This window comes from Halichoerus grypus, chromosome 3 (genome assembly GCF_964656455.1).
Source record: "Halichoerus grypus chromosome 3, mHalGry1.hap1.1, whole genome shotgun sequence".
Taxonomy (NCBI): Eukaryota; Metazoa; Chordata; class Mammalia; order Carnivora; family Phocidae; genus Halichoerus; species Halichoerus grypus.
Genome location: NC_135714.1, coordinates 43,830,157 through 43,855,049, shown reverse-complemented (window position 1 = coordinate 43,855,049; position 24,893 = coordinate 43,830,157). Strand labels below are relative to the sequence as shown.

Genomic DNA, 24,893 nt, shown 5'->3' with positions numbered 1-24,893 from the left:
GTATTGTTATAATTTGCATTTTTTCCAACTTTGTCATTTGTTATTTGATTATTTATAGTATTTTTTCATGCAAAGTCTTATATTTATGTAGTTAATCACTTTTTTCTTTATTATTTCTGGATTTGAGTGATAGCTAGCAGTTTTTCCCAGTCTCAGTTTATAAAAAAATTCACTCATGTTTTCTTCTAGTAGACTTTTAACAGACTAAACGTAGTCCTTTTTTTAAACAGCTTTATTGAGATTTAATTTGCATACCATACAATTCACTCATTTAAAGTGTACAATTCAGTGACTTTTAGCATATTACATTATTATTTTTTTTAATCATGGTAAAATATATATAACATTAAATTTACCTTTCTGACCATCTTGTAAATGTACAATTCAGCAGTATTAATTACATGCTCAATGTTGTACAGCCATGACCACCATCTATTTCAAACCTTTTTCTTCAACCCAAACAGAAACTCTGTAATCATTCAGCAACAACTCCCCATTTTTGCCTCCTTCCAGCCCCTGATAACCTCTTACCTACTTTCTGTTTCTGGATTTGCCTATTCTAGATATTTCATGTAAGTAAAATCATACAATATTTGTTCTTTTGTGTCTGATATTTCACTTAGTATATTTTCAACATTCATCCATATTGTAGTATGTATCAGAACATCATTGCTTTTTACGGCAGAAAAATATTCCACTGTATGGATAGACTGCATTTAGTGTCTCCATTCATCTGTTTATGGATACTTGGCGTGTTTCCATCTTTTGGCCCTTGTGAATAATGCTGCAAAGAACATCGCTGTGCAAATATCTATTCAAGCCCCTGCTTTCAATTCCTTTGAGTATATACATAGGAGTGGAATTTCTGGGTCATTTGGTAATTTGGTGTTTAGCTTTTTGAGGAAATGTGAAACTGTTTTCTACAGTGACTGTGCCATTTTACATTCCCACCAACAACATATAAGGGCTCCAATCCTCCACATCTTGGATAATACTTGTTATTTTCTGGTTTTGTTTTTGTTTTTAAAGCCATCCTAATAGGTGTGAAGTGGTATCGCATTGTGGCTTTAACTTGTATTTCCCTGTGACTAAAGATGTTGAGTATCTTTTCTTGTGCTTATTGTATATCTTCTTTGGAAAAATGTCTATGTGAGTCATTTTTGAATTGGGTTGTTTGTCTTTTTGATACTGAGTTGTAGGAGTTATTTATATATTCTGGGTATTAAACTCTTAACAGGTATATGATTTGCAAATATTTTCTCCCACTCTGTAGGTTTGTTTTTCACTTTCTTGATAATGTCCTTTGATACAAAAGCAGTGTTGATGAAGTCCAATCTATTTTTTCTTTTGTTGCTCATACTTTTGACTTCATAAGAATCCATTGCCAAATCCAAGGTCCTGAAGATTTACCACTATATTTTCTTTTAGTAATTTTATGGTGTCAGGTCTTATATTTAAGTCTTTAACCCATTTTAAGTTGATTTTTGTATATGGTGTAGGATAGGGGCTTCATTCCTTTGCTTGGGGATATCCAGCTGTCCCAGCACCATTTGGTGAAGAGATTATTCTTTCCTCTTTGAATGTATCTGGCACTCTTGTCAAAAATCTGCTGATCATAGATGTTTGGATTTATTTCTGAACTCTCAATTCTATCCCACTGGTCTATATGGCTATCCTTATGCCAGTACCACACTGTTTTGATTACTGTAGTTTTGTAGTAAGTTTTGAAGTTGGGAGATGAGTCCTTCAGCTTTGTACTTCTGTTTCAAGATTGTTTGGCTATTCAGGCCCCCTTGCAATTTCATATGATTTTAAGGATCAACTTTTCAATTTCTGCTAAAAATATTGTTGAAATTTTAATAGAGATTGCACTGAATCTGTAGATTGCTTTGGGTAGTACAGACATCTTGACAATATTAATTCTTATCCATGAACATGGTTGTCTTTCCACTTACTTAGGCCTTTCAAGATACTTCTTGATACTTTTTGGTAGAATACAAATGTAGGCAAAACCATCCAGCTCCTTCTAAAGTTACCAAGCAACGCACAGGCCAAAGTCCCAAATGTTGAATGATTGCATTAAAACACATTTCACTGCAAATCACTTTATTTTCATATAAATCATAGTCACTGATGAAGGGGAAAAACAAAATCATGATTATCGGTATTTACCTAGGGAACCATCTTCATAGAATACTGATGAAGGAACATGGTATACATCTTCAGAGTGGCAGGGGACACAGGGATAAGCACACTAGATTGAAAGCATAAAAGCATATTCTCATAAGAACCAAGCAATCCTTGTTGTTGGAGGACCAAATGGAATCATCATTAATGTAAGTAGAATCAAAGTTCACAATCTGTAAGTCCTTCTTAAGATATGCATGATTCAGCTTATTTACAGTTCGAGCAAAGGCATATTTAGAAGCACAACTGTATGCTTCCAAACTGTACACTTTCTTGAAATGCAGATCAAAAAATGGATTGTCCTAGAAGAAAAAGAGAGACATGATTTTGCTTGTAGCCAGGAAAGTAGCTAGATTTCCTGGGGATTCTCTCATATTCTCTTACATATGCTTATTTATTGTAAAGTATCGTATCAAACATATTTCTAAAACCTACAAATGAACTTTCCAAAGCTATCTGCTTTGAACATATTGCTTCTAAAGAGAATAATATGGAAGATTATTTTGGAAGCCTCTGTGATTTTTCAATTATTCAAACAAAACATGTTTCAGGATGCACAGTTATCAAGTTTTCCCACAGTAGTGAGTTTGAGAGGATAAGTTGGGATGGAAAAAGAGAAATAAACCCCCGTTCTGGAGGGGAGAAAAGATTTCTCCTTTTCTTTATTAGGAGGTTGATCCTTTGTGCTACTCCAATGGTAGAAGGGGGAAATACAAGATGGCAAGATTAGCATTTAGCATGCTACAGATCACCAGCTTGCTGACTTTGAAGTTAATAGCAAGGAATTACCTTTGAAGTTAACAGCTGGGATCATTAAATCATTTGACTGAAATTGTCAAATTACTTAAGACTGCCTCTATTGATTGCTCTAGGCTGTTGCTATATTTCTAGCAGAGGTGTTTGGAGGAAAAAACATCAAACCTCATCTAGGTCCTATATATTAAAATAATAATAATTGCTGTTACTAAGAGCAGTAACAACAATGCTTTGCATTTATAAAATGCTTTTCAGTTTACAAAATGCTTCCACATTCATTAACTGTCTAACCCCTAACTCTTTTTGAGGGCAGAGGTTTTGAATTATTTATCTCTGAGTTCCTAGTGCTTATCCCTGGCAACTACTAAGTTCTCAACAAATGTGTGTTGAACTGATCAGAAGTAGTCCTATAAAAAGAGAGGTGGAGGTAAACGTTGCCCTAAATGACAAGGAGGTGGAGAGAGACCAAACCAGACTATTAATAATTTGTTACCAGGTAGTGTGTAAACATTATAAAGAAACAGCTATGCATTTGCAATTTCTCTTTTAAATAGGAAAATTCTTGCAGGATGCAGGAAAAAGAACATGAGTTTTGAAGTTAGATAACCATTTTGAATCTCTGATGTAACCATAGGCAAAATACTTACCTGATCTGACCTTCACTCTTCTCCTCATTTTAGATATGGTTGCTATGAAATTTACATGAGATTAATTTAAAAAACTGCAAGGGTAGAGTTTAATGAATAATAGCTCTTTTTCCCCGAATCTGCCCCCAAAGATTGTGATATTGGTGTGAATACTGCCTTGCTTCATGCCAGTAAATTAAAAAAAACCAACAACAATGCTTTCAAACAAGAATGTACAAAAGTGATGTGATTTATTTTTATTTATTTTAATTTATTTTATCATGTTATGTTAATCACCATACATTACATCATTAGTTTTTGATGTAGTGTTCCATGATTCAAAAGTGATGATTTTAAATGCAGTGTTCCCTTGAGCCACACCTTGCAAAATTTTTCCTGGCTGTCATAATTGCAGCTTGAAAGACACTTCTGCAGGAAATCTCAATAAAAGGAAATCACACCCATTCCATCACCATATACTAATCATGCTCTTTATATAGTTTTCTCACTAAAACATTGGCTCTTTATCCTGTAGATAATATCCGTTATGCCTTTGATATACTCACAGAGGATTACTTTTCTACTTTAGCCTAATAATTGAAGCCTGAGCAGGCATGCACATAGAATACAAGTGCTTCCTTCCTCTTCTTTCTCTCCCCCTCCCTTCTCTCGTTCTTTCTTTCCATAGAATCCTAGAGTTAGAAGGGGGTTTCACGGATCACTCAGTGACCTCTTGTTTATGTCTGGGGTAATAGTTTCCAGAGAGGGAGAGCCCTGGTCACACACGTAGTTGTTGGCAGAGCCAGGACAAGAACAAAGATCTCAATCAACCCAGCCTGAAGTTTTGCTACACCATCTGCCCTCCTGATAAAGCAACCACATCACTCTCCAAATCCCCAGTCCTTTTGATTTCTGCTTTATAGATTGACTTCAGTTTTAATTCCATTCCATTTTAAAGTTGACAACTCTCTGGCTTGGAATTGTTCTATTTAAAACCGTATTGTTGCTATTGAGAAAAATATAATAGATGCTGACTTCTGAGGATTCAATTCCAAGAGAGAGGAGACATAGAAATTCCCAGAACAACTGGGATATTTTCGTTTCATCCACAGAAAATAAATCTTTAAAAGAACTGCTCTTTGGATATTATAGGGTTTTTTTTTTCTGGCAGTTTAGTATTTTTGGGTCCTAAAGTGATGAGAAAATTAGAAATACTCAATTTCTCTTTTGTATCTAGATCACTATAAAAGATGATGATCTTCAACAGGAAAGGGAAGAATCAACAAGGTTGGGATGGAATTAAGGCCAGGAAGGTGAGGAGAAAATAGAGCACAGCGAGCTGCTTCCAGGGAATCTAAGTTGACGGGCTTGCTGAATACAACCCCAGGCACTGACCAAACTTGTAGGAAATCATTAGGGACATCAGTAATATTTGAGAACTTGAGAGAAAAATAAGAAAAGAAAAATGGGCCAAAAAAGAGGCAGGGATGGTTAATTCCTGAAACTAGATTAGTGAACTTGACACTGACTTCTTTTTTTAAAAAAATATTTCTTTTATTTATTAAACAGCACAGTAAGATTTTTTTTTTTCCTTTTTAGAGAGAGAGAGTGGAGAGTGAAAGAGAGTGCACAAGTGGGCGGTGGAGAGAGGCAGAAGGAGAGGGAGAGAATCTTAAGCAGGTCCACAATCAGTGCAGAGCCTGACACAGGGCTTGATCTCACACCCCGAGATCATGACCTGAGCTGAAATCAAGAGTCAGACGTTTAACCAACTGAGCCACCCAGGAGCACCTTGAGATTGATTTCTGATAAAATTCAATGCAGTATAGTATTTTGACAATTACGGGGGCGCCTGGGTGGCTCAGATGGTTAAGTGTCTGCCTTCAGCTCAGGTCATGATCCCAGAGTCCTGGGATCGAGTGCCGCATCGGGCTCCCTGCTCCTTGGGAGCCTGCTTCTCCCTCTGCCTCTGTCTCTCTCTGTCTCTCATGAATAAATAAATAAAATCTTTAAAAAAAAAAAGAAATTTTAACAATTACATAGAAGTATAAAGAAAAAATAATAATTTAAAAATATGTAATCCTATCACACAGAGATAATTATTGTTAAAATACTGCTTTCTTTCATATATAGATAGACATGCATAAATACATATACCTATATGTATTTTTTGTATTTGAATTTAAGGTTCAGATTTCAGTTTTCAATAATATGAAATATTCTAAATATGCAAAATGAGATAACAGTAGAAAAATTTTGTATTTGGCTGACTTTTAAAAAACTTATTAAGTAGTGAACAATTGAGTTCTGAGTCATTCTTGTGGAAACATGATTTTTAATGACATGTAACATTCCACCATATTGACATGCAATAATAACTATTTCCTAAGTGTTGAACTTTTAAGTTGAATATATTATCAGAAAAATGCTATGTGAATACTCAGGAAAAAAAAGCAATGAAATCCAGCATGCTTTCACCAAGAAGTCATACCAAACATACCAAATTTTTAAAATAGGATTGATTCCTAGGTAATGTCAAGATAATAGCAGATAGCATATATTGATTTCAGTAAAGATCATAAGGGCAAAATTCATGTATTCAGACTAGATAATTAAGTAAATAAGTAAGTCAGGTAGGATTAAATGCTTATGTCTGTCTATTTCACCACCATAGCTTAAGAGCCTAGTAGAACCTGGTATACCACAAATTCTGAATGAATGAATGAATGAATGAATATATGAATTTGTAGAGATGTTAAACAAGCAGTCCAAAGAAGGTTTCTGGGCAAAGTGTAGTTCCAGCACTGAATAGCTTTGTAACCTTGGGCAAGTCAATTAATCTCTTCAAGTTTCGTTTTCTTCATTTGTAAATTGGAAGTAATAACAGAATCTAATTCTATAAGGTTTGTGATGATTATGTGAAATATATATGAAAAGAGCTTCATGTGGTTCCTGGCATCTGATAAGAGTTTACTAAGTGTGAGATAGTAGCAGGGATCGGTATTGCAAGTGGTGGTAATAGTAACCAATCAATTACCTAGAGGTTACCCAGATGGCGCTTAGCTCTGCTTGTTTCATCATTTTTATTATTGACTTGAATCAAGTCCTACATGTTGTGCTCATTAAATCTGCATCATACCACAGTGAATATTAAAAAATCAAGTATTAAAAGATTTGATAGGGACGCCTGGGTGGCTCAGTCGTTAAGCGTCTGCCTTCGGCTCAGGTCATGATCCCAGGGTCCTGGGATAGAGCCCCGCATTGGGCTCCCTGCTCCATGGGAAGCCTGCTTCTCCCCCTCCCACTCCCCCTGCTTGTGTTCCCTCTCTTGCTGTGTCTCTCTCAGTCAAATAAATAAATAAAATCTTTTTAAAAAAAAGATTTGATAGGTGGGAATAATAAGCTAAACTGAGAATATGGTATTCACTAAGATAAAGAATAAATGCATCGACATGGATGGGAACTGGAGGGGATTATGCTAAGTGAAATAAGTCAAACAGAGAAAGACAATTATCATATGGTTTCACTCATACGTGGAACATAAGGAATAGAGCAGAGGACCACAGGCGAAGGGAGGGAAAACTGAATGGGAAGACATCAGAGAGGGAGACAAACCATGAGAGACTTTGGACTCTGGAAACCAAACTGAGGGTTACAGAAGGGAGGGGGGTGGGGATGGGTAACCGGGTGATGGGCATTAAGGAGGGCACGTGTGGTGATGAGCACTGGATGTTATCTGCAACTAATGAATCATTGAACACTACATCGAAAACTAATGATGCACTATATGTTGGCAAATCGAACATAATAATAAAAAAAAGAATAAATAAGCTTAAATTCTAATTGATCCAACAAAAACACAAATACTTATTGAATGCTTAATATCTATAAGGCAGAAGGCTACGATAAGAGATCAAAAGTCATGGTCTCAGTTTTTTAGGAGGTTTCTATCCAGAGGAGAGACAGAGTAAGCCAACAATCACAGTTTCTGGAATTATGTCTGTAACTTACATCCACAATGCAATGGGGGTTTTGGGGAAGGGAAACACGAGTAGGACTTTACCCAATAGGGAATCTGGGAATGGGGTGAGAGATGGAGGTGACTGGGCATTTTAAACCTCAAGAGTCAGTAGTTAAGCACTGTGGATGTATACAGTTTAAGGGGGAATGACCAGAAATAAAGGAGCCAAATCACCAAGAGCCCTAATTTAAATTTTATGCTATGTAAGTAATGGCAGATCAGGTTAAATGGTAATTCAGGCACAAAAGACCTGAGGTTTCAGGTAAGTGTTTAAGAGAAATAAAGAATTCAGATCAAAGGAAATACAAACTAGCCACACTAATTCTAAATTATTGTATTTAATTCTGGAAAAGCTGGAGCATTCCAGGGGAGAGAAAACAGGGTAGTGAGGGTGTTGAAGCAATGTCATGAGAAAGAAACCACAACAATGCTACTACCTCTTAACATTTGTATTGTCCCATCATATTATCTGATTTGATCTTCATGTGAAAGTTATTTAAAGAATGAAATGGTTACATTTAACCTAGAAAATAGAGAACTTGAGGGAACATTATAATCATCTTCAAATATTAGAAAGGCTGCTATGTGAAAGGAGGATTGGAGTTTTTCTAAGTTGCTCCAAATGGCAAAACCAGGACTGATGGGTGGATGTTAGAGTGAAGCAGATTTTTGGTTAAACATAGCAGAAAATTTAAAAATAAAGTATGGCAATTCAGAAATTGAATGGACTTCCTCACATGACAAAGAGTTCCCCATCAATGGGCAAGTTCAAGGGAAGACTGAGAAAACCACTTGTCAAGAGGTTATGTGGAGAGATTGGCATGTACACCCTCTCCCCACCTTTCAACTCTAAGGTTGTAGGATTTCCAGGAGTTATTGGTTTTTCTGGAGGATCAAGTGGCTAACTAACAGTAGTTTGAAGAAGATGAGGAAGAAATCCCCAAAATTTAATGGAGGAACTTGGGGTGGGGAGAGGGCGGTGGTGGAAGCATCATTTAAAGTTTTAGGACTAACTGGCATTATCGTGTTTAACCTGTTAAGAATCCCTTGGGAAAGATGCTTTTAAATTTAATGGACAAAAATTCAAACTCCAACTCAGAAAAATGGAACAAAAAACCCTGTGGATTATCCCAGCAGAAGAAACCCATAGCACTTAAGAACAATATGTCATCTTAACACTTAGTATATGCCAAGAATAATATGAAGTAGGATATTGAACACAAAGATTTCTAGCATATTGATCCCACATCTCCCTTGCAAAACATAACACTTACAGTATCTGCTTCTTTTCCATCAATCATCTGCAGATCGTTCAAAGACCACTTTTTTGTCACTTCGTATTTTTCATCTAAACCTATTGTGTAGTGTTTCACCATGATTATTTTTACTTCTTCATTTTTGGTCACTGGAGGGCAGAAAAACATTTAGTTTTCATAAACTCTTAGAACATAATAAATTATTCATCAAGTTATACTTTTTATACCTTTCGGTATTTATGTATCTCCTTTTCATAGAACGAGTTTGAGCCTTCATTGTATCTGTACCCCAATGATGAACCCTGATGTATCTGAACCTTCATGACAATGCCCCCTAATTTGCTCCATATGTTAACTTACTTTTTGCTACAACTGTGGTTACATACTGCCCTGGTAATGTCTGTCGGATGGTGCACTGAGCTACGGGCTTTCAGCTATGAGCTTTGTGGTGGAGAATGGGGTTCGACTCATGGCAGGAAATAAGAGGCTTAGCATTAGCATACAGTCAGTGCCAAAGTATTTACCAGAACAAATTGGAATTTTAATTTATGACAATATAGAAAGTGAGGTCAGGAAAGCAAACAGTTCTGCTCACACAGCAACACAGTGTTGAAGAGTGACCATATGAATACTACTCTGCATGCTTTCTTTTAAAGTCGCCGTGAGATTTTTGATGTAGAAGTGCTTGCATCGCAGCTACTGTTGACCTGCTTGGTATTGTTTGAGATTTTTAATCTTCTTTAGCATGTTTCCAAATTTTAGCATTCAAAATGTTCCATCAAGACAAAAAGCTTTAGTACTAAACCTTGAATGGCATGGGAAAAATCATTGCTTATTTGATGTGAACAAAATGAGGGAAATAATTTCCTGGACTTAAAATCTTTGGTCTCAGATGAACACGACAGAGGAATCAACATTTGATGTTGGAGCTCTTGGATTGAAAATTATCAATGAATTAATAAAGGTATATTTACTGAGTATCTGCTATTTACCTGATAGAGCTATTACAGATGCCAGAGGGGATACAAGTATGAGACATAGTCCATGCCCTCTAGAATCTATGGTTTTGTTGCTAACACACATGAGTCACACAAAATATATAGTGATGGTACATAATGGTATATAGGTATATTATACAATGGTATGTAGGTATATTATAAAGAGGTTGCAGTAGGAATTGAATTTCTGAAAGCTTCTTTCAAGATGGATGATGTCACTTAGAGAGTTGCAAACTGGTTCTGTCCTCTAAGAGTGAAACTGGAATTTGTCTTTGAGGAACTTTCTTTTGGTTCTGGAAGGTGCCCTTTGGCATGTCCTCCTGGTTAAGAAGATATAAAGCAATTAAGATATAATCATAATGCTAGATAAGCAATGTGCAGCAGACTGTATGTTCAACAGGATTTCTGAGGACGGAGAGGATGGAATAGTTAAGGAAGGAATTATGGGAGAAACAGAATTTGAGACAGATTTATAATAGTCCTGTTTGGGAAGGCAGGGATGATACTGAAAGCATCTCTAGGTGAAGGACAGCATGAGGAAATGGATGACAATAGAAGCTGAACCTCACCAATAGAATTAGAACAAGTGGACTGTGTAGATTGGTTGGTGATAGGATACGGTGGGCAATAGGATTAACTAGGTTGAGAAGATTGTGAAAATGTTTTGAAAACCTCTGGATTTGAAAAGGGACAGAGACCACTGAGGACCTGTGATACCCGAATCCTCCTTCTGGTGGAAGGGATGGGATTCTGGCCTGGGCAGTGAGGGCTCCAGAATTGGGGCTGGTGAAGGGAGTAATTACCCTCTGAAGGTGCAAGTGAGACTGAAATTAAGGCAACCAGTCGAACTTTAGAGTTGCTCAGTGACTTCAATCCTCTAGAGGAGGGAGTCTGAGCAGGTTCACAAATCTAAGAAGAGGGCTCTCTGTCAGGTGTTCAGTGAAAGCTCATACAGTTATACATATTCAATAAGTCTCTTTCCTCCTTGAACCGGAGGCTAGTACAGTGGTGCCCTGTTAAAGGAGTATTTTTCTGGGAGCAGTGATGCACAAGATACACTGGAGAAGAAAACAAAGAAGGACTGGAGATCCCTGGAAAAGGCAGCGAGGCTTAGTGGGCTCTGGCTTTAGACAGTTTGGATTCAAATCATGACACCACTTCTTACAGTGTGGTCTGAGTAAACTACTTCATGTCCAAAGAGATTAAATCTCCATTCGCTCAAGTTGTAAAGTGCACATCAGAGTTGTACAAACTCATAGGGTATAAAGATTAAAGATAAAATATATAGATGAGGTAGGATAGTGCCTGGTTTGCAGTAAGTGGTAAAGTAGTTTATTGTGTTTGTTTTAAGAGGCTGTTGTTGTAATCTAGGCACAGAATGTGGGCAATAGAATAGTTGTGGCAAATCTAAGTAAGATTTCAAACGAGGCATTGACAACACTGGATGGAAACCCAAACAGGAAAGTCCGGACGGTGAGCTGGTTGGGCAGAATAATGAGTTTAGATTTTGACATTCAGACAAGGTGTCCATAAACAATCTCAGAAAAGAAGGAGATGGAAGCTTATAGTTTAGGAATGGAAATATGGGCTTGGGATTTTTCTGTGTGGACAGGTTTCCAAGACCAAGTTTATAGGGAAAAGAGCAGAGGAAAGAGGTGAGACAGAGCAGAGAAGATAACGGTGCCAGCAGAGAGGTCTGAGAAGGTGCCGCAGGAAGAGACAAGCCCAACAAGGCAATGCTATGGAAATCAAAAGGACGGAGGATTTTAAAAAATTGGAGATCATCCCGTGAGGTCACTTTGTGGGGTAAAGCAGAGTTCAGACCTGGCACTGAATCTGACTTGGGGAATATCATTGATTTCTTTGCCGAGGGCAGTTTCTCTGGAATGGTGAGGGCAGAAGACAACTTGCAGAGGACTCCTCCATGCACTAGCTAATACTGAGTCATACTGTGTGCCAGTTCCCAGGTTAGGTAGGATTAGAAAAAGAAACAGGAGGAGATTAAAGGCTATGATTTAGATCACACATTCCACGAGTTTGGAAGAGGAGGGATCGTGTATTCTGGGGGATGAAGGGAGTGACTAAAGAGCATGTCCTTGAGAAGACCCAGAACAGAAGATCTTAATTCAGTATCAACAAACTGGCTCAGAGTCTGTGAGCCTCCAAAAATTGGTGGGTTTTTGCCTATGTATATTTCTCCATTTCTACTGGTCTAGATGTTAGCTTTGGGAAGAGGAAAGGATTAGAAAGGAAGCCATTAGGATGGCGTGTTGACGTGGAGGCCGAGTTGATTCTGTCAGACTTAATAAGGACAAGATCTTGGAGGCAGTTCCTTCCACCAGGAGGCAGCTGTGTCTGTTCAGACGAAGGCTCTACCTCAGAACCAAAGGACAGTGTTCTTGTTCCGGCTCGCTGTCTCACTCGCTACTTAGGGTGTGGGAGAGGATGGGTATGGGGAGAAATAACTGGATACTATATGAAAATGTAATCTGAAGCAAATTCCACTGCCTCATCTACATGTTATGATAGTTAGCTGATTGCCTATAGGCCCACGGATTCATTTCATTATTTTGATAAATATTTGAGTTCCCCTTTTGTACAAAGCCCTATGCTAGGCATGAAAACAATGAATTCCCATAAGGCACCATTCCTGCTCTCCCTGAGATTACGGGGAGTAGGGGCTCAGAAAGAACACACATGATCACAGTGCTGGGAATGAGGGAGGCACAGACAGGGTAATATAGGAAAATGGAGAAGGTGGGGTCAGGGAGAGCTTCTTGAAGGGGGTAATCTGAGTTGTAAAGGGCAGTAAGAGTTAGCAGAATAAAGAAAGTAGTAGAAGGAGTTCTGGAACAGCATGTGTACAAAAGCATGAAGTACTTGACCCTTTTGAGTCATGATAGGTATTAGGTATTGTTGGCATGAAGTGTGAGGGTGGATAGGTGGTAGGAACCAGGTAAGGCAGGAGGTAGTTCCTGAAGGGTCTAGAATGCTAGGCTAAGGAGTTCAAATGCGATCCTAAAAGCTATGTGTGTGTGGAGGGGTCCCTTGGGAGGAGGGTTGTCGCTGAAGGATTTTAACTAATAGGCTAAGCTTTAAATTCTAGAAAGTTTTCTTGAGCAGTTCTATAAAGGATGGAAAGAGATGTTAAGAAGGTAGGACCTACCAGTTATCAAGTTTTCTTACATTAATGACTACTGTCCCAGGAACACCAAACTAAGGAAACAAGCACACTTTAAAAGCCAACCTTTTGATACAATGATTCAGCACAGAGACAGTGCAGATTCTTTAATTTGGCAAAAGGAGCCTCCTCTGGAGTCAAGGAGCCTCCACGAATTGTCTTTAGCCAAGAGTCAAAGAAGTCTACTCACGCTGGAGTGGACCCAATCCCTAATTTCCATGCTTGCCCTGTGCTGCCAGCTGAAATTAAATGGCCGTATCCACATTAATGCAGCGGCGAAGTGGAAACTTATCACATTGTCTTAAAACAGAAATGTGTTTATATAGTCAAAGTGTTAGAGAGTTGGTTTCAGTAACATCAGAGGCGCCGTCATATAATGCTGATTCAGTGAGTAATCTATAGACTCAGGGAATTTCAAAGTAACCTGCTCCAGTATTAATGGTTTCGTTAGCATTTTCAGAATTACAATCTTAACTTCACACCAACCATTTATTTTCACTTTGAATTTCAAAAGAAACACTCATTAATAACTGACTCTGTTATCATGGTAAAACAGTCACTATAATTCATAAGACTAAATGGAAAGAAGGTTGGCTAATTGAACCAATATAATTTTGCAGAATAGAGGAAAAACAATAGCTCACAAATGAGCTACACAGAAATGCTTTAAATAAACAAATGACTGCTATTTTACAATCCTAGTATTACATAATTGTTTTCATCATTGAAATGAAATAATATGAAAAAATCACCATGAGATATCAAAGATAGGAAGCCTCAGTGAAAATGTTTCAATGTATGGGTGATGTCTTGGGGTCGTTGAGAATGCTAGTATTGATTTCATTAAAAAAACAATTTTCGAATCATATTTTTTTCTAGAAATATTTTTATAAAATCAATTTTGGGGCTATACTGAGCACTATAGATTGAAGGTTTGTGTTCCCCCCCAAAAAATTCATTTTTGAAATCCTAACCCCCACAGTGACGGTATTAGGAGGTGGGCACACTGGGAGGTGATGTGGCATTTGTCCCCTTATGTAAAGACTCCAGAGAAATCTCTTGCCCTTTCCACCACGTAAGGTTACAGGAAGATGGTGGTCTCTGAGGAAGTGGTCCTCACCAGACACTGAATCTACTGGTGCCATGATCTGGGACTTCCCAGTTTCCAAAACTGTGAGAAATAAATATTTATTGTTTATAAGGCACCTGGTCTCTAATATTTTGTTTCTTTTTCTTGTTAATTTATTCTTATTCTTATTTAACTCTTATTATTACCACTCTTACTGTAAATGGTTTGACAAAATGGTTAGATTCCTGGTTCACAGAGAAGTTCTGTTCTGACATTAAAATGTAATATGTATGGATAATTTATACACACAGTTTTCATAATTCTAGACAATTCCATTTATTTTAAAATTAATATTTATGAGTGAAGAATGTTTTTCTAAAATATGAGAATACTTAAAATACTCTGTATCTGAATATGTATATAATTTATATTTGTAAAATATATAATATAATATCTCAATTTTCATTATATATTAAATATAATATATATGCTTAGTGTCTATTTTATTTTTATTATAAATATTTAAGGTATATACAATTTATACAAATATATTTCAGCATATTTTTACAGTAAATATATTTTTCTATACATTTAAAAAATATAACCCTATCTTTTATTTTATTTCTTTGGAACATAATTTATCATGTTTTTTTTTTTTTCCCCAGTTAGGATTTAATAGGAGAGCACTATGTGCGTATGTAGGTGTTATTATTTCCATTTCAGAGATGCCAACACTGAGGCCAGAGAAGTTATTTATCTTGCCCCAAATTTCACAGCCGGCGGGTGGACAAAGTAGAGTCACGTTTTATACCAGACTTGATTGCGAGCATCCCAGGGTCCATTCTACCATGCCCTGCTACTTCCCATTCAATTATGGAAAATGCTGGATATACTATTTCAAGTCCTTCAGAATTCCTTTAATTCATTTGCACTCATCATTGCACAGTGACTTATCCCTTTCTAGTGACTGCGTAAAATAGGGCTCCTCTATCCTCTATAAGATGCTGCTTTTAACTGACAGGGATAATGATGTTCTAGGCTAGGGGAAGCTAATCCCAAGGAGAAATGACCATGCAAACTCTGAGTTGGGAGGAGACTGAGGTGCCAGGAAATCCTCAATGTAAATCCTAGCAAAATACAGAGAGGGAGATTGGGTTTATGTCATCTGATTTTTGACATCAATCAGGTAAAATATTAAGATAACAGTAAATCAGAATCATCTGGTTGTGAGACCCCTACAAAAGACAGATTCTGATCAGATACGTAGAAAATTTAACTTATCTAAACATATCTTCTTTAGTTTGAAAAGTGCCTGATGGAATTCTGCTAGTCTAGCCTTTCAATTCTTACAAATTTAGAACTGCTAGATTGTAGGAAATAAAGGGAAAATTATAATCATCAGTCTCTATTCTGTGAAGGCGGCCAACATTCAAAATTTGGAGTTACCTGCCTCAATAACTGTGATATGACCTGTTTGATTCATATCAATAGAAATCTTCTGAGTAAAGCATGATCAAAGATTAAAGACTATCAATCATCACACTGACTTCATTTTAAATTACCACTCTGCCTAAATGTATTTGAAAGGGTCATAAAGAGATGTTACATTTAGGGAAAGTGCTCTCCAATTGATGGCTGTGATACAGAGAAGAGTATGAAAAATTAGGAATAAATATGACTTATAATGTTAACTTTTATCTGAAATAACACAATCTTGCTTTCTCTTCACATCTGAGAGGACCTTTTTTTTTTTTTCCTTCCTTACTTCTTACAGAAGAGAATCATTGAATTTTACTAATGAAAGTGATCACCTACTCTTGTCATTTTCCAGATGAGAAAATTGAACCCTAAAGAGGTTGCCTTCACACATATTAAGAATGTTAACCCCTTGACCTTCTGATCATTGTTAAAAGGATTCAGGTCATTTATGAAAAAAGACAGCAGGTAACCCCAGCCCACAGTATCTTTCTTAGAACTCAAGGACAGCAGAAAAAAAGACATTATCCATTTCCAAAAGTTTAATTCCAGGAGACTTTTTTTTTTTTCATACCAGATAGGACAAGTTTAGTTATTTATATGATTGGAGAAAGGAATTAAAATATATTTGATAAGTTATATATATACATTGTTCAGATTATTTTATTTTTATAAGTTTTCCTTAAAAATACTTGTTTACTAATGTTACATGATGAGTAATTAACTTTATAAAGAGGATCATGAGAGGAATAAAATGATTAAATATTAATGTTGGAATAAACATCTTCTCTAATATATTAAGTCAAAATACTTAAACATACAGTGATTTCATGGTTAGGATACAATAAAGTTTCTAAAATTCTTTCATTTGACATTTTCCCATAATCTGATTTCTTTCTTTTTCCTGGCCAATTAAGTTTTTTACCTTGCTGATATGCCAAGTCCTCATACTTTGTATTTATATACAGCAACATATGCTAGGTAAAGTGTTAGATCAATATTAGTACGCTTATTATTGAGTAAACATTGTTCTTATTAGGAATGATAGAATTTTTAAAAATTCTTAGCACTTTATTTAAGGCTGTTCTACTTCCCTTATAGTACTCCAACTTGACAACTTTAGAGATTCCTTCTGAGGCAATTATCAGGAAGAGAATTATAATAAGTTGTTTTCTGAAAATGTTGAGGTGTGTGCCTTAAAAAAGAAAGTCCACAATGAACACTTAGAGTTTCTGAGCTCTTTCCTCCTAAGCCCCTGAGAAGTAGCAAAAGGCATGGATTGGGAAAAGGGAATGCTATATATTAAATTCAATAATGGCACAAACATTTCTGTCTAAATTCACAAACATGGCAGGTTTAGGCAAATCATAATTAAGCACAAAAGCCTATTCCCATGTATGGACAATTTTTGTGAATTTTAAGAACATGAGGGAAAAATCTGTATTTTAGTTAAGTAGTTTAGAGAGCAGCCCCTTATCCTTAAAGTTCCATTTTCATGAACTAATTTCTATGATTAAAGTATTGTTTCTGTGAGCATACTTCCTAGAAGAGAAAGAATTTTTAGAAGATCATTTCTCTTTTCAAAATAAACCACCAGGAAGTCTAAATAAGCCCTTAGAAGAAAATCCAAGGTCTTTTTTTCCTTCCTAGCATGAAAAAGGAGAATCTCCTAGTTGTCCAGGCTGGTTGGAAATAGAGCTGTATAACTCAATTCTCTAGTGTATTTAAAAATATAAAGAAAGCTCTCTGTTGAATTTTTAAAAATAAGCTCTTACACATAAAGATTGTATACCATGCAAGTGAGTTAAATAAAAGATTGGAGACAAAATAATCAAAGCAGGAAAATACATACCCGGTTCCATTCTGAACAGCCAACCAAGATATTCTTACTATGATATTATTTTTCTGTCTTCCATTTTAGCACTGAAAATAAAATCCTGTGGAATCTGAATTCCTAAACTTGGCATAGTTAACCTCTATCACCAGAAGATACACGTGCTGTTATTATTTCGGAAAATACATACAAACATGTCCTTCCACCACCCATGCCTCTTGGAGTTATTTACATTTTGAAGTCGTAACAGAAAGAACAGATTACCTGACACACAGAGGTAATACCTGTCCTGGACCGAGAACTCGATCTCAATAAACTCGTACAGATTCTGCGAGAGCGGCTTAAACAGTTTCTTCTCCAAGTCCTCCTTTACCAATGATGACATTTCCTCCAGGTCCACTTGGCCTGATGTCCTGGCTCAAGATCACCGTCGCTCTCCTTTCGCTCCCTAGATTTCTTGTTGGGGTTTGCGCCTCCCAGCCCTGGCTCTCTTTAACTTCTCATTCCCAGCCAGACCCAGGCTCCGGAGAGCGGAGAGCCGAGAGCGGTCGGTGCGCGGTCAGACCCCTCACTGCGCAGCGTGCCCCGTGGCAGCTGCGGCGCGGCGGGCAAAATCCAGCAGCGACACTCGCCCCACCGTCACTCCTCAGCATCCAGGCTCAAGGAGGCTGCTCTCGGGAGCTCTCCTGTGGTTTGCTGATGGGGAACACATTTCTGAACACCGGCAGCTCTACTTGTGGAGTCCCTCGGTTATTCTAGTCTAGTAGCCTTTTCCCTTTCCGTCGCTCTGCGGAGGAAGACCACTGCTTCTGCTTGACTCCATTATATAAATCAGACGTCTGGCTCTATTGACTGGGATCATCTTCCGTTAAGAACTTTGCTATCATCGGCAGGAGACAAAGCGTCAGTGCTAGCTCCTGACGCTTCCAACAAGTCTCTTGCCCTCCTTCTTTCCCCTCCTGCAATTCATCAGACCTCTGCTTCCATGAAAGTCAGCACCAATTCCTGGGTCCGAATTATTGTTTAAATGGGCTCACTTTGATGTTGTTTATGCTCCTACTCACAAAGAAAAATGTACTAGGTATCCACTGGGGCAAAGCTTTCTGTTTGTTTCTTGGGAGGGTGAATTTTCTATCCCCAAGGAGTTTATAATCTGATAGAGATGAGTACACCGTAATAATTAGCATGAATGTTTAAAAGTGATAAATGGCACAAAAGAAAAGGGAACATAGAAAAGATATTTGTACCTGAAAAGTATCAGAGGAAGTGCTATAGGAGATCTATCTGGAGCTTGAAGAACGAATGAAAAGTATCAAAGTGGAGGAGGGGAAGGAGCCTATTCCACAGACAGACTCTGTGAGCCAAAGCCCTGCATCAGAAAGCTCAGTGGGTGTTTGGGAGGACAGGAAGTAGTCAGTTTTCCTGAGTGGTAGCATGTGTGAAAGTAAAAGATAAGGCTGGAAAGATGGATTGGGGCCAGATCAGGAAGGGCCTTGAATGCCAGATTAATCCTTTGGACTTTATTCTGCAGAATTAGAGAGCCAGTGAAGATTTTTGGGCATTCATTCATTCAACAACTATTTCTCAAGGGCTGATTTTGTGCCAGGCTCTGTTCTAGGAACTGGGAACACGCAATGAAAAAAAAAAAAAAAAAAAAAAAAAAAAGGTCAATTCCTTGCTCCTGTAGAGCTTAGAGGGGTAGAGGGAAAATAAAGAAATAAACCAGTGACCATTCAGGGTGCACTCAGCTGCAAGTAACAGAACACATGACATAAAGTTGTAGGTAGGAAAGACTTCAAACAGTCTCTCATTATAAAAGGTCTGCAAGTAGGCAGTTTCAAGATTAGCTCAGGGCTCATAGATGAGGGTCCCAAGTGCTTTGATTCTTTCAATTCTCAGCTGTTGGCTTTTTGTCCTTAGGCTGTTGTTGTTCAGCTCCAAGGACAGGAAGACAGGGGATCAGGGGGTTGGTTGCTCTAGTTGATTTCACTTTATGTCAGAGCAAACTCTTTCTCAGAAACCAGCCAGAGACTTCCCTTTATATCTTGGTGGCCAAAACTGGGTCACAGGGCCATCCCTAGGAAACAAGTATATGTCATTTTTGGTTCCTACCATGGGAAAGGGGATTTTCTAACAAGGAAGAAGAGGCCGGGAATGACAGGAAGCAGGCAATGAGTAGTGTTCCATGGCTTCCATATTAGCTGCTCTAGAGAAAAATTACTGGCATGGCTGTGGCTAGGCTGAATTGTGGGGTCCTGGGTGAGACATTTGTCTTTCTGAGCCTCAGTTTCTCCATCTGAAGAATGATCTCTAGGGTCCTTTCCTACTTTAATATCTCCTATTCTGGGAGTCAAGATAAAACAATTTGGGTAGAGTAACAGAGCACTAGTACTATGCTTTTGGATACGGAAATGGAGAAGAAGGTGGGGTACCTGGGTGCTCTGTTGATTAAGCATTCGACTCTCGGTTTTAGCTTAGGTCAAGATCTCAGGGTTGTGAGATTGAGCCCCACACCAGGCTCCGTGCTGGGTGTGGAGCCTGCTTAAGATTCTCTCTCCTTCTCTCTCTGCCCCCCATCTCTCTCTCCCCCTTCTCTAAAAAGAAATGGAGAAGAGGGCATGCTTATAAGATATATTTGGATGATAAAATCAATAAGCCATGGTACCTACTTGGATATGAAAGGTGGAAGGGAAAGTCAATGTGACACAAAGACTTTCCACTTCCACGGAGGGAATGAGATAATGGACCCATATCACAGGAGGGAGATTTTCAGAAAAGATGTTCTTTCCAGCTTTTACACTTGAAAAATTATTTCCTGGGTGTTTTAGTCCTCTTATGGAGAACAAAAAAACTGGTATGACAGTCAGAACACTCATCAACAGCATTGTCATTGAAATTTAGTGGCGCCTGGGTGGCTCAGTCCTTAAGCGGCTGTCTTGGGCTCAGGTCATGGTCCCAGGCTCCTGGGATAGAGCCCTGCATCGGGCTCCCTGCTCTGCAGGAAGCCTGCTTCTCCCTCTCCCACTCCCCCTGCTTGTGTTCCCTCTCTTGCTGTGTCTCTCTCTGTCAAATAAATAAAATCTTAAAAAAAAAAAAATTTAATGAGACACTTATTTATGTGATTTTTTAAAATGTTTTTCTCTCCTGCTAGACTGTAAGTTTTATGCGGGCAAGAACCATGTTTTTCCTGCTCACCATACAACCAGGATATGTGATATGCAGTGTCTAGCATATCCTCAACATTCTTGCATTCATTTATTCACTCACTTTATTTGTAAATATTTACAAAAGAACAAATAAGTGAATCAGTCTTATAATGACTTTTTCTTTTTTTGAATGGCTGATTTTGCAGCTTATATTTCCTCATAACTGTTATATATCCTCACAGCTGGACTTGACAGTTATTAGTCTTACCAATGACTTATCCTGTATCAATATCCATTTGCTCTTGTTGCCATGAATGCATGCACTTTAGTTGTGATAGTCTCAACTGCACTTCTGAAGGAAATTACTACAACTTTCTCTGAAAGTTCTTAAGAGTGGCTATGTATTCTGGTATGGTCTTAAGTAATGTTGAAATTAGAGGTTCAGGAACTGACATAGTGACCTTTTAGTTCCAAATTGAAATGTTTGCTATCAACAAATGTGTTCAGGAACGATTTGCCAATTGGTTTGAATATTCTTATTGTACTGATTTGTTTGACAGTCCTAGGGGAAAGTCATATTAAAGTGCTAATAAATGTCTTTTTTAAGATCCTAAATCATTCTATGAGACCAATCTATCAAAACATTATCTAAGTTATAAAGAATCAAAGGATTCAAACTTAAAAGAATTACAAATGGCAATTCATCAAAAAATGGAAACAAGGAAAATCTCTAGAAACCCTAATTTCTTTGTTAATGAAGAGGAATACAGTACTAAACCTTTAGAAACTAACATCAACAGAAGAGGTTATAGAAAAATAACAAATAGACCCCCAAAAGTGTTCACTAAGATATTTAAGAGAACTATAATGGGTTCCTGGCTGGCTCAGTTGGTAGAGCATGTGACTCTTGATCTCGGGGTCATGAGTTCAAACCCCATGCTGGGCGTAGGTATTACTTAAAATTTTTTTTAAAAAAGGTATTTAATGGAGCTCTAAAAACATTCTTTCCTCATGGTCAAAGATCATTCTAGTCTGTAAATTTATTTTCTAAAATGCTATGGAATTGTCAATGGGGATGATGATGAGGAAACCATTGGAAAAAAAACGGTGTTTTTCTGGAAACCCTTATATTTAAAACTCCAGCATCCCCTAAATGTATTTTCCACAGACAGGCAACATTTTTTTAAAAGATTTATTTATTTATTTTAGAGAGAAAGAGAGTGGGGGGGAGGGGCAGGGGGAGAGGGAGAGAGAATCCCAAGCCTACTCGACGCCAAACGTGGAGCCTGATGCAGAGCTCGATTCCATGACCCTGAGATCATGACCTGAGCTGAAATCAAGAGTCAGACACTCAACCTACTGAGCCACCCAGGTGCCCCTAGAGAAGGAATTTTTAATACCTACTGTTTCATTATGAGGTCCAGCCAGTCTACCATCCTGGGTAAAATAATGAAGATTTTGTCTATGTGGCTATAGCCCAGCTGGTGTACAGGGAGGCAAATTACTCAGAAGAAAAGGCCTCCTTGTGAGTCCTATAAAGACTCACAGATTAACTTTTGTGTTAACTGAGGAACTGAAGCCTGGATTCCACACGACCCACAACTAGAAGAGTGGACTATAATATCTAAGTCTGTAAAAAGTCCAGATCTATTTTATTCTTACAATTTTTTTTTAGAGACCAAAGAACTATTTTTCTTTCAATTTTCAGTTTTGGAATTTTGTTTTAATCACTTCCCAACCTAGTCTGTAAAAATTTTACACTCTCTTGCAACAATAGAATTTATTTGCTTAAGGTATCTAGGAGTAAGTGTTCATAGGTAACAGGATAATAATGTGTACAAGTGATAATATCATTCTCCCTTTTGCACATTCACAAATTATAGGAGTGTAGGCTTGCACAGAGCTGGGGGCTAAGGTAATTGTTCCTTGGAATTACAGAGTTGGCCTACCTGGGAGTTTGTAGACCAAAGTTCTACTCTTCTCAAGGCTGCTCTGTAGGGGCATGATGAGAGGGTGGTAAACACTGTGGATACAGGCTAGGCCCCAACTCTGTGCCTTCTTTCTAGACCCGCAACCTTTTGGTTAAGCAAAAGGCCGTGGTTGTGTATGCCCTCGTATCACTAAGTCCTGGAATGGCCTCCAGGAGAGAAGAGAAAATACTATTTATCAGCACTAATCAATGCCAGACTCTGAGTGTTGGCCATTGCAATATACATTGTTTAATTTAGTCTTCCAGCAAAGCTAAGATATATGATTGTCTCCATTTTCCCTAGGAGGAAACGGTATTCTGTGGAAACACGGTAGCCCTCCTTAATGCTTGACAAGGAGGGTAATGCATCTCTGTCCCATATTTATTGCTTCTACCTTTGGTAAGAATGTCTTTAGTAATAATATGTTATTGTAACTAAATCTTTTTCATTATGAGAGTCCTGAACATGATACCTTTTTATGTTAGTTTACATGCAGATTGAAAATTATCAGTTCTGTGTTATATTTCTTAGTCTTTTATTTGTAGGAATCAGGACAATGTTGGTATCAAAATAATCTTTTTTACACATAAAAAATTCTATTACTATATCATATCATATTTTACTCAATCCAAGAAATATTTGTTCTTAAATCAAAGTAGTTCTTGGTAATTCTAGTCTAGAAATATTTTGTGTGTGTGTGTGTGTGTGTGTGTGTCTGTGTATGTATGTGAGTGTGCAATGGTCTAGAATGTATGTCCTTCCCCCCAAAATTCATATGTTGAAATCCTAACGGCCAATGTGATAGAATTAGGAAGTACAGCCTTTGAGAGTTGATTAGGTCATGAGGGTAGAGTCCTCATGAATGGATTATTTTTATAAAAGAGATGCTAGAGAACGCCCTTGTTCCTTCCATGAGGAGGACACAGGGAAAAGAACCAGGAACCAGGCTCTCACCAGACACCAAATCTGTAGTGCCTTGATCTTGGACTTCCCAAGCCTCCAGAACTGTGAGAAACAAATGTTTTGTGTTTGAGCCACCCAACCTATGGTATTCTGTTATAGAGTCCCAAATGGACTAAATCACTTTGGTGATTTAGGATAAATTCCAAATAGATGTACTTCGTCCAGTGTTTTCTCTGGTTTCCATTTTTTTTTCCAGTTATGGATGCTCCACATAGTCCCATAGCTCTGTTGTAAGAGTTATTAGAGAATACAGCCCTATCCCTGAAAGGAAAAGAAATGCAATTCTTTTTTTTGGTGCCCGCCATTCCCCAACATTCTAACACTCACTGATGAGGACTTGATGAGATACTTGATATCTCGGACTTCAGTTTATCACTAATATTGCCGAATATGTCACAATAGGAAGGCTTCAGTGGTTCACAGTCAGTGCCAGAGTCCTCATTAAGAAAGGGTTTCTCTGACTCAGCCAGAGATGGAGTACATTTCTTGCTCGGAATGTTCTAGTGTCATTTTAAAACACTGGATTTATAGAAGCAGTTTCCTATTAAAAGGGAAAAAGAAAAAGAAATTCTAAAAGTACTCATAAAAAATATTCTTTTGACAAGATATATATACAAATTTATTTTCGGGGAAGATTTCATCTTTTCATACATTTTTACAAACATTTAAAGAAAGGTTATAAAGAAAAGTTTTCTATCTTCTTCGTATGCTGCAGAATAACACCAAGAACAAGTTTTTGTTTGGCTTTATTTGGTTCCCAGGAATATATGACTTACATTCATAAGGAGAATACCTCAATGTTGTAAGGTAGTGAAAATAATAAAATTATTTCTACAGAATGGGTGCTAATATATATGTATATATATATATGTAGCATTTAGATGTTTTTAAGCAAGTTTTTTGTTTGTTTGTTTGTTTGTTTGTTTTGTATTTTGGAGATAAGAGGATTTCCAATTAGTTAATAGAGAGAAATTCACATTAAACTCACATTGCTTGGGGCGCCTGGGTGGCTCAGTTGTTAAGCGACTGCCTTCAGCTCAGGTCATGATCCCAGAGTCCTGGGATCGAGCCCCGCATCGGGCTCCCTGCTCCGCGGGAAGCCTGCTTCTCCCTCTCCCACTCCCCCTGCTTGTATTCCCTCTCTGGCTATCTCTCTCTCTGTCAAATAAATAAAAAAATCTTAAAAAAAAAACCTCACATTACTTGGATATCCAACTAATAATAGTCAATCATAATAAGTGTGTAATAGTTGTACAGCGCTTCCTAGGTGCTAGGTGCTGTTCTAAAAACTTTACAGATGTTGGCTTTTTAAAAATCTTTCCCACAGTCCTATGAGGTGTGTATTATTGTTATTCCAGTTTTATGTATGAGAAAACTTTCCTACCAGTGGCCCGTTACTTGCCCAGTCTC

General features: G+C 37.6%; 1 protein-coding gene across 1 annotated transcript; it reads right to left on the bottom strand.

Moving 5' to 3' along the window:
- Nucleotides 1-241: 241 nt before the first annotated feature.
- Nucleotides 242-18,370, bottom strand: EXOC1L (exocyst complex component 1 like). The gene is made up of 3 exons (XM_036120772.2): nucleotides 17,669-18,370; nucleotides 8,865-8,995; nucleotides 242-2,489 (listed from the first exon to the last, which is right to left on the bottom strand). Exons 1-3 carry the CDS (start codon nucleotides 17,787-17,789, stop codon nucleotides 2,223-2,225), a joined length of 519 nt encoding a protein of 172 aa, XP_035976665.1. The 5' UTR covers nucleotides 17,790-18,370; the 3' UTR covers nucleotides 242-2,222.
- Between the last annotated feature and the right edge of the window lie 6,523 nt (nucleotides 18,371-24,893).

Bases quoted from the DNA above. Each gene is read 5' to 3' on its own strand.
- EXOC1L (XM_036120772.2), bottom strand. From the start codon at position 17,789: ATGTCATCATTGGTAAAGGAGGACTTGGAGAAGAAACTGTTTAAGCCG. The intron at 8,996-17,668 runs GTAATCTGTTCT...TCTGCCCTCCAG, and splicing joins GTATTACCTCTGTGTGTCAG to TGACCAAAAATGAAGAAGTA. The intron at 2,490-8,864 runs GTAAGTGTTATG...TTTTTCTTCTAG, and splicing joins ATGGAAAAGAAGCAGATACT to GACAATCCATTTTTTGATCT.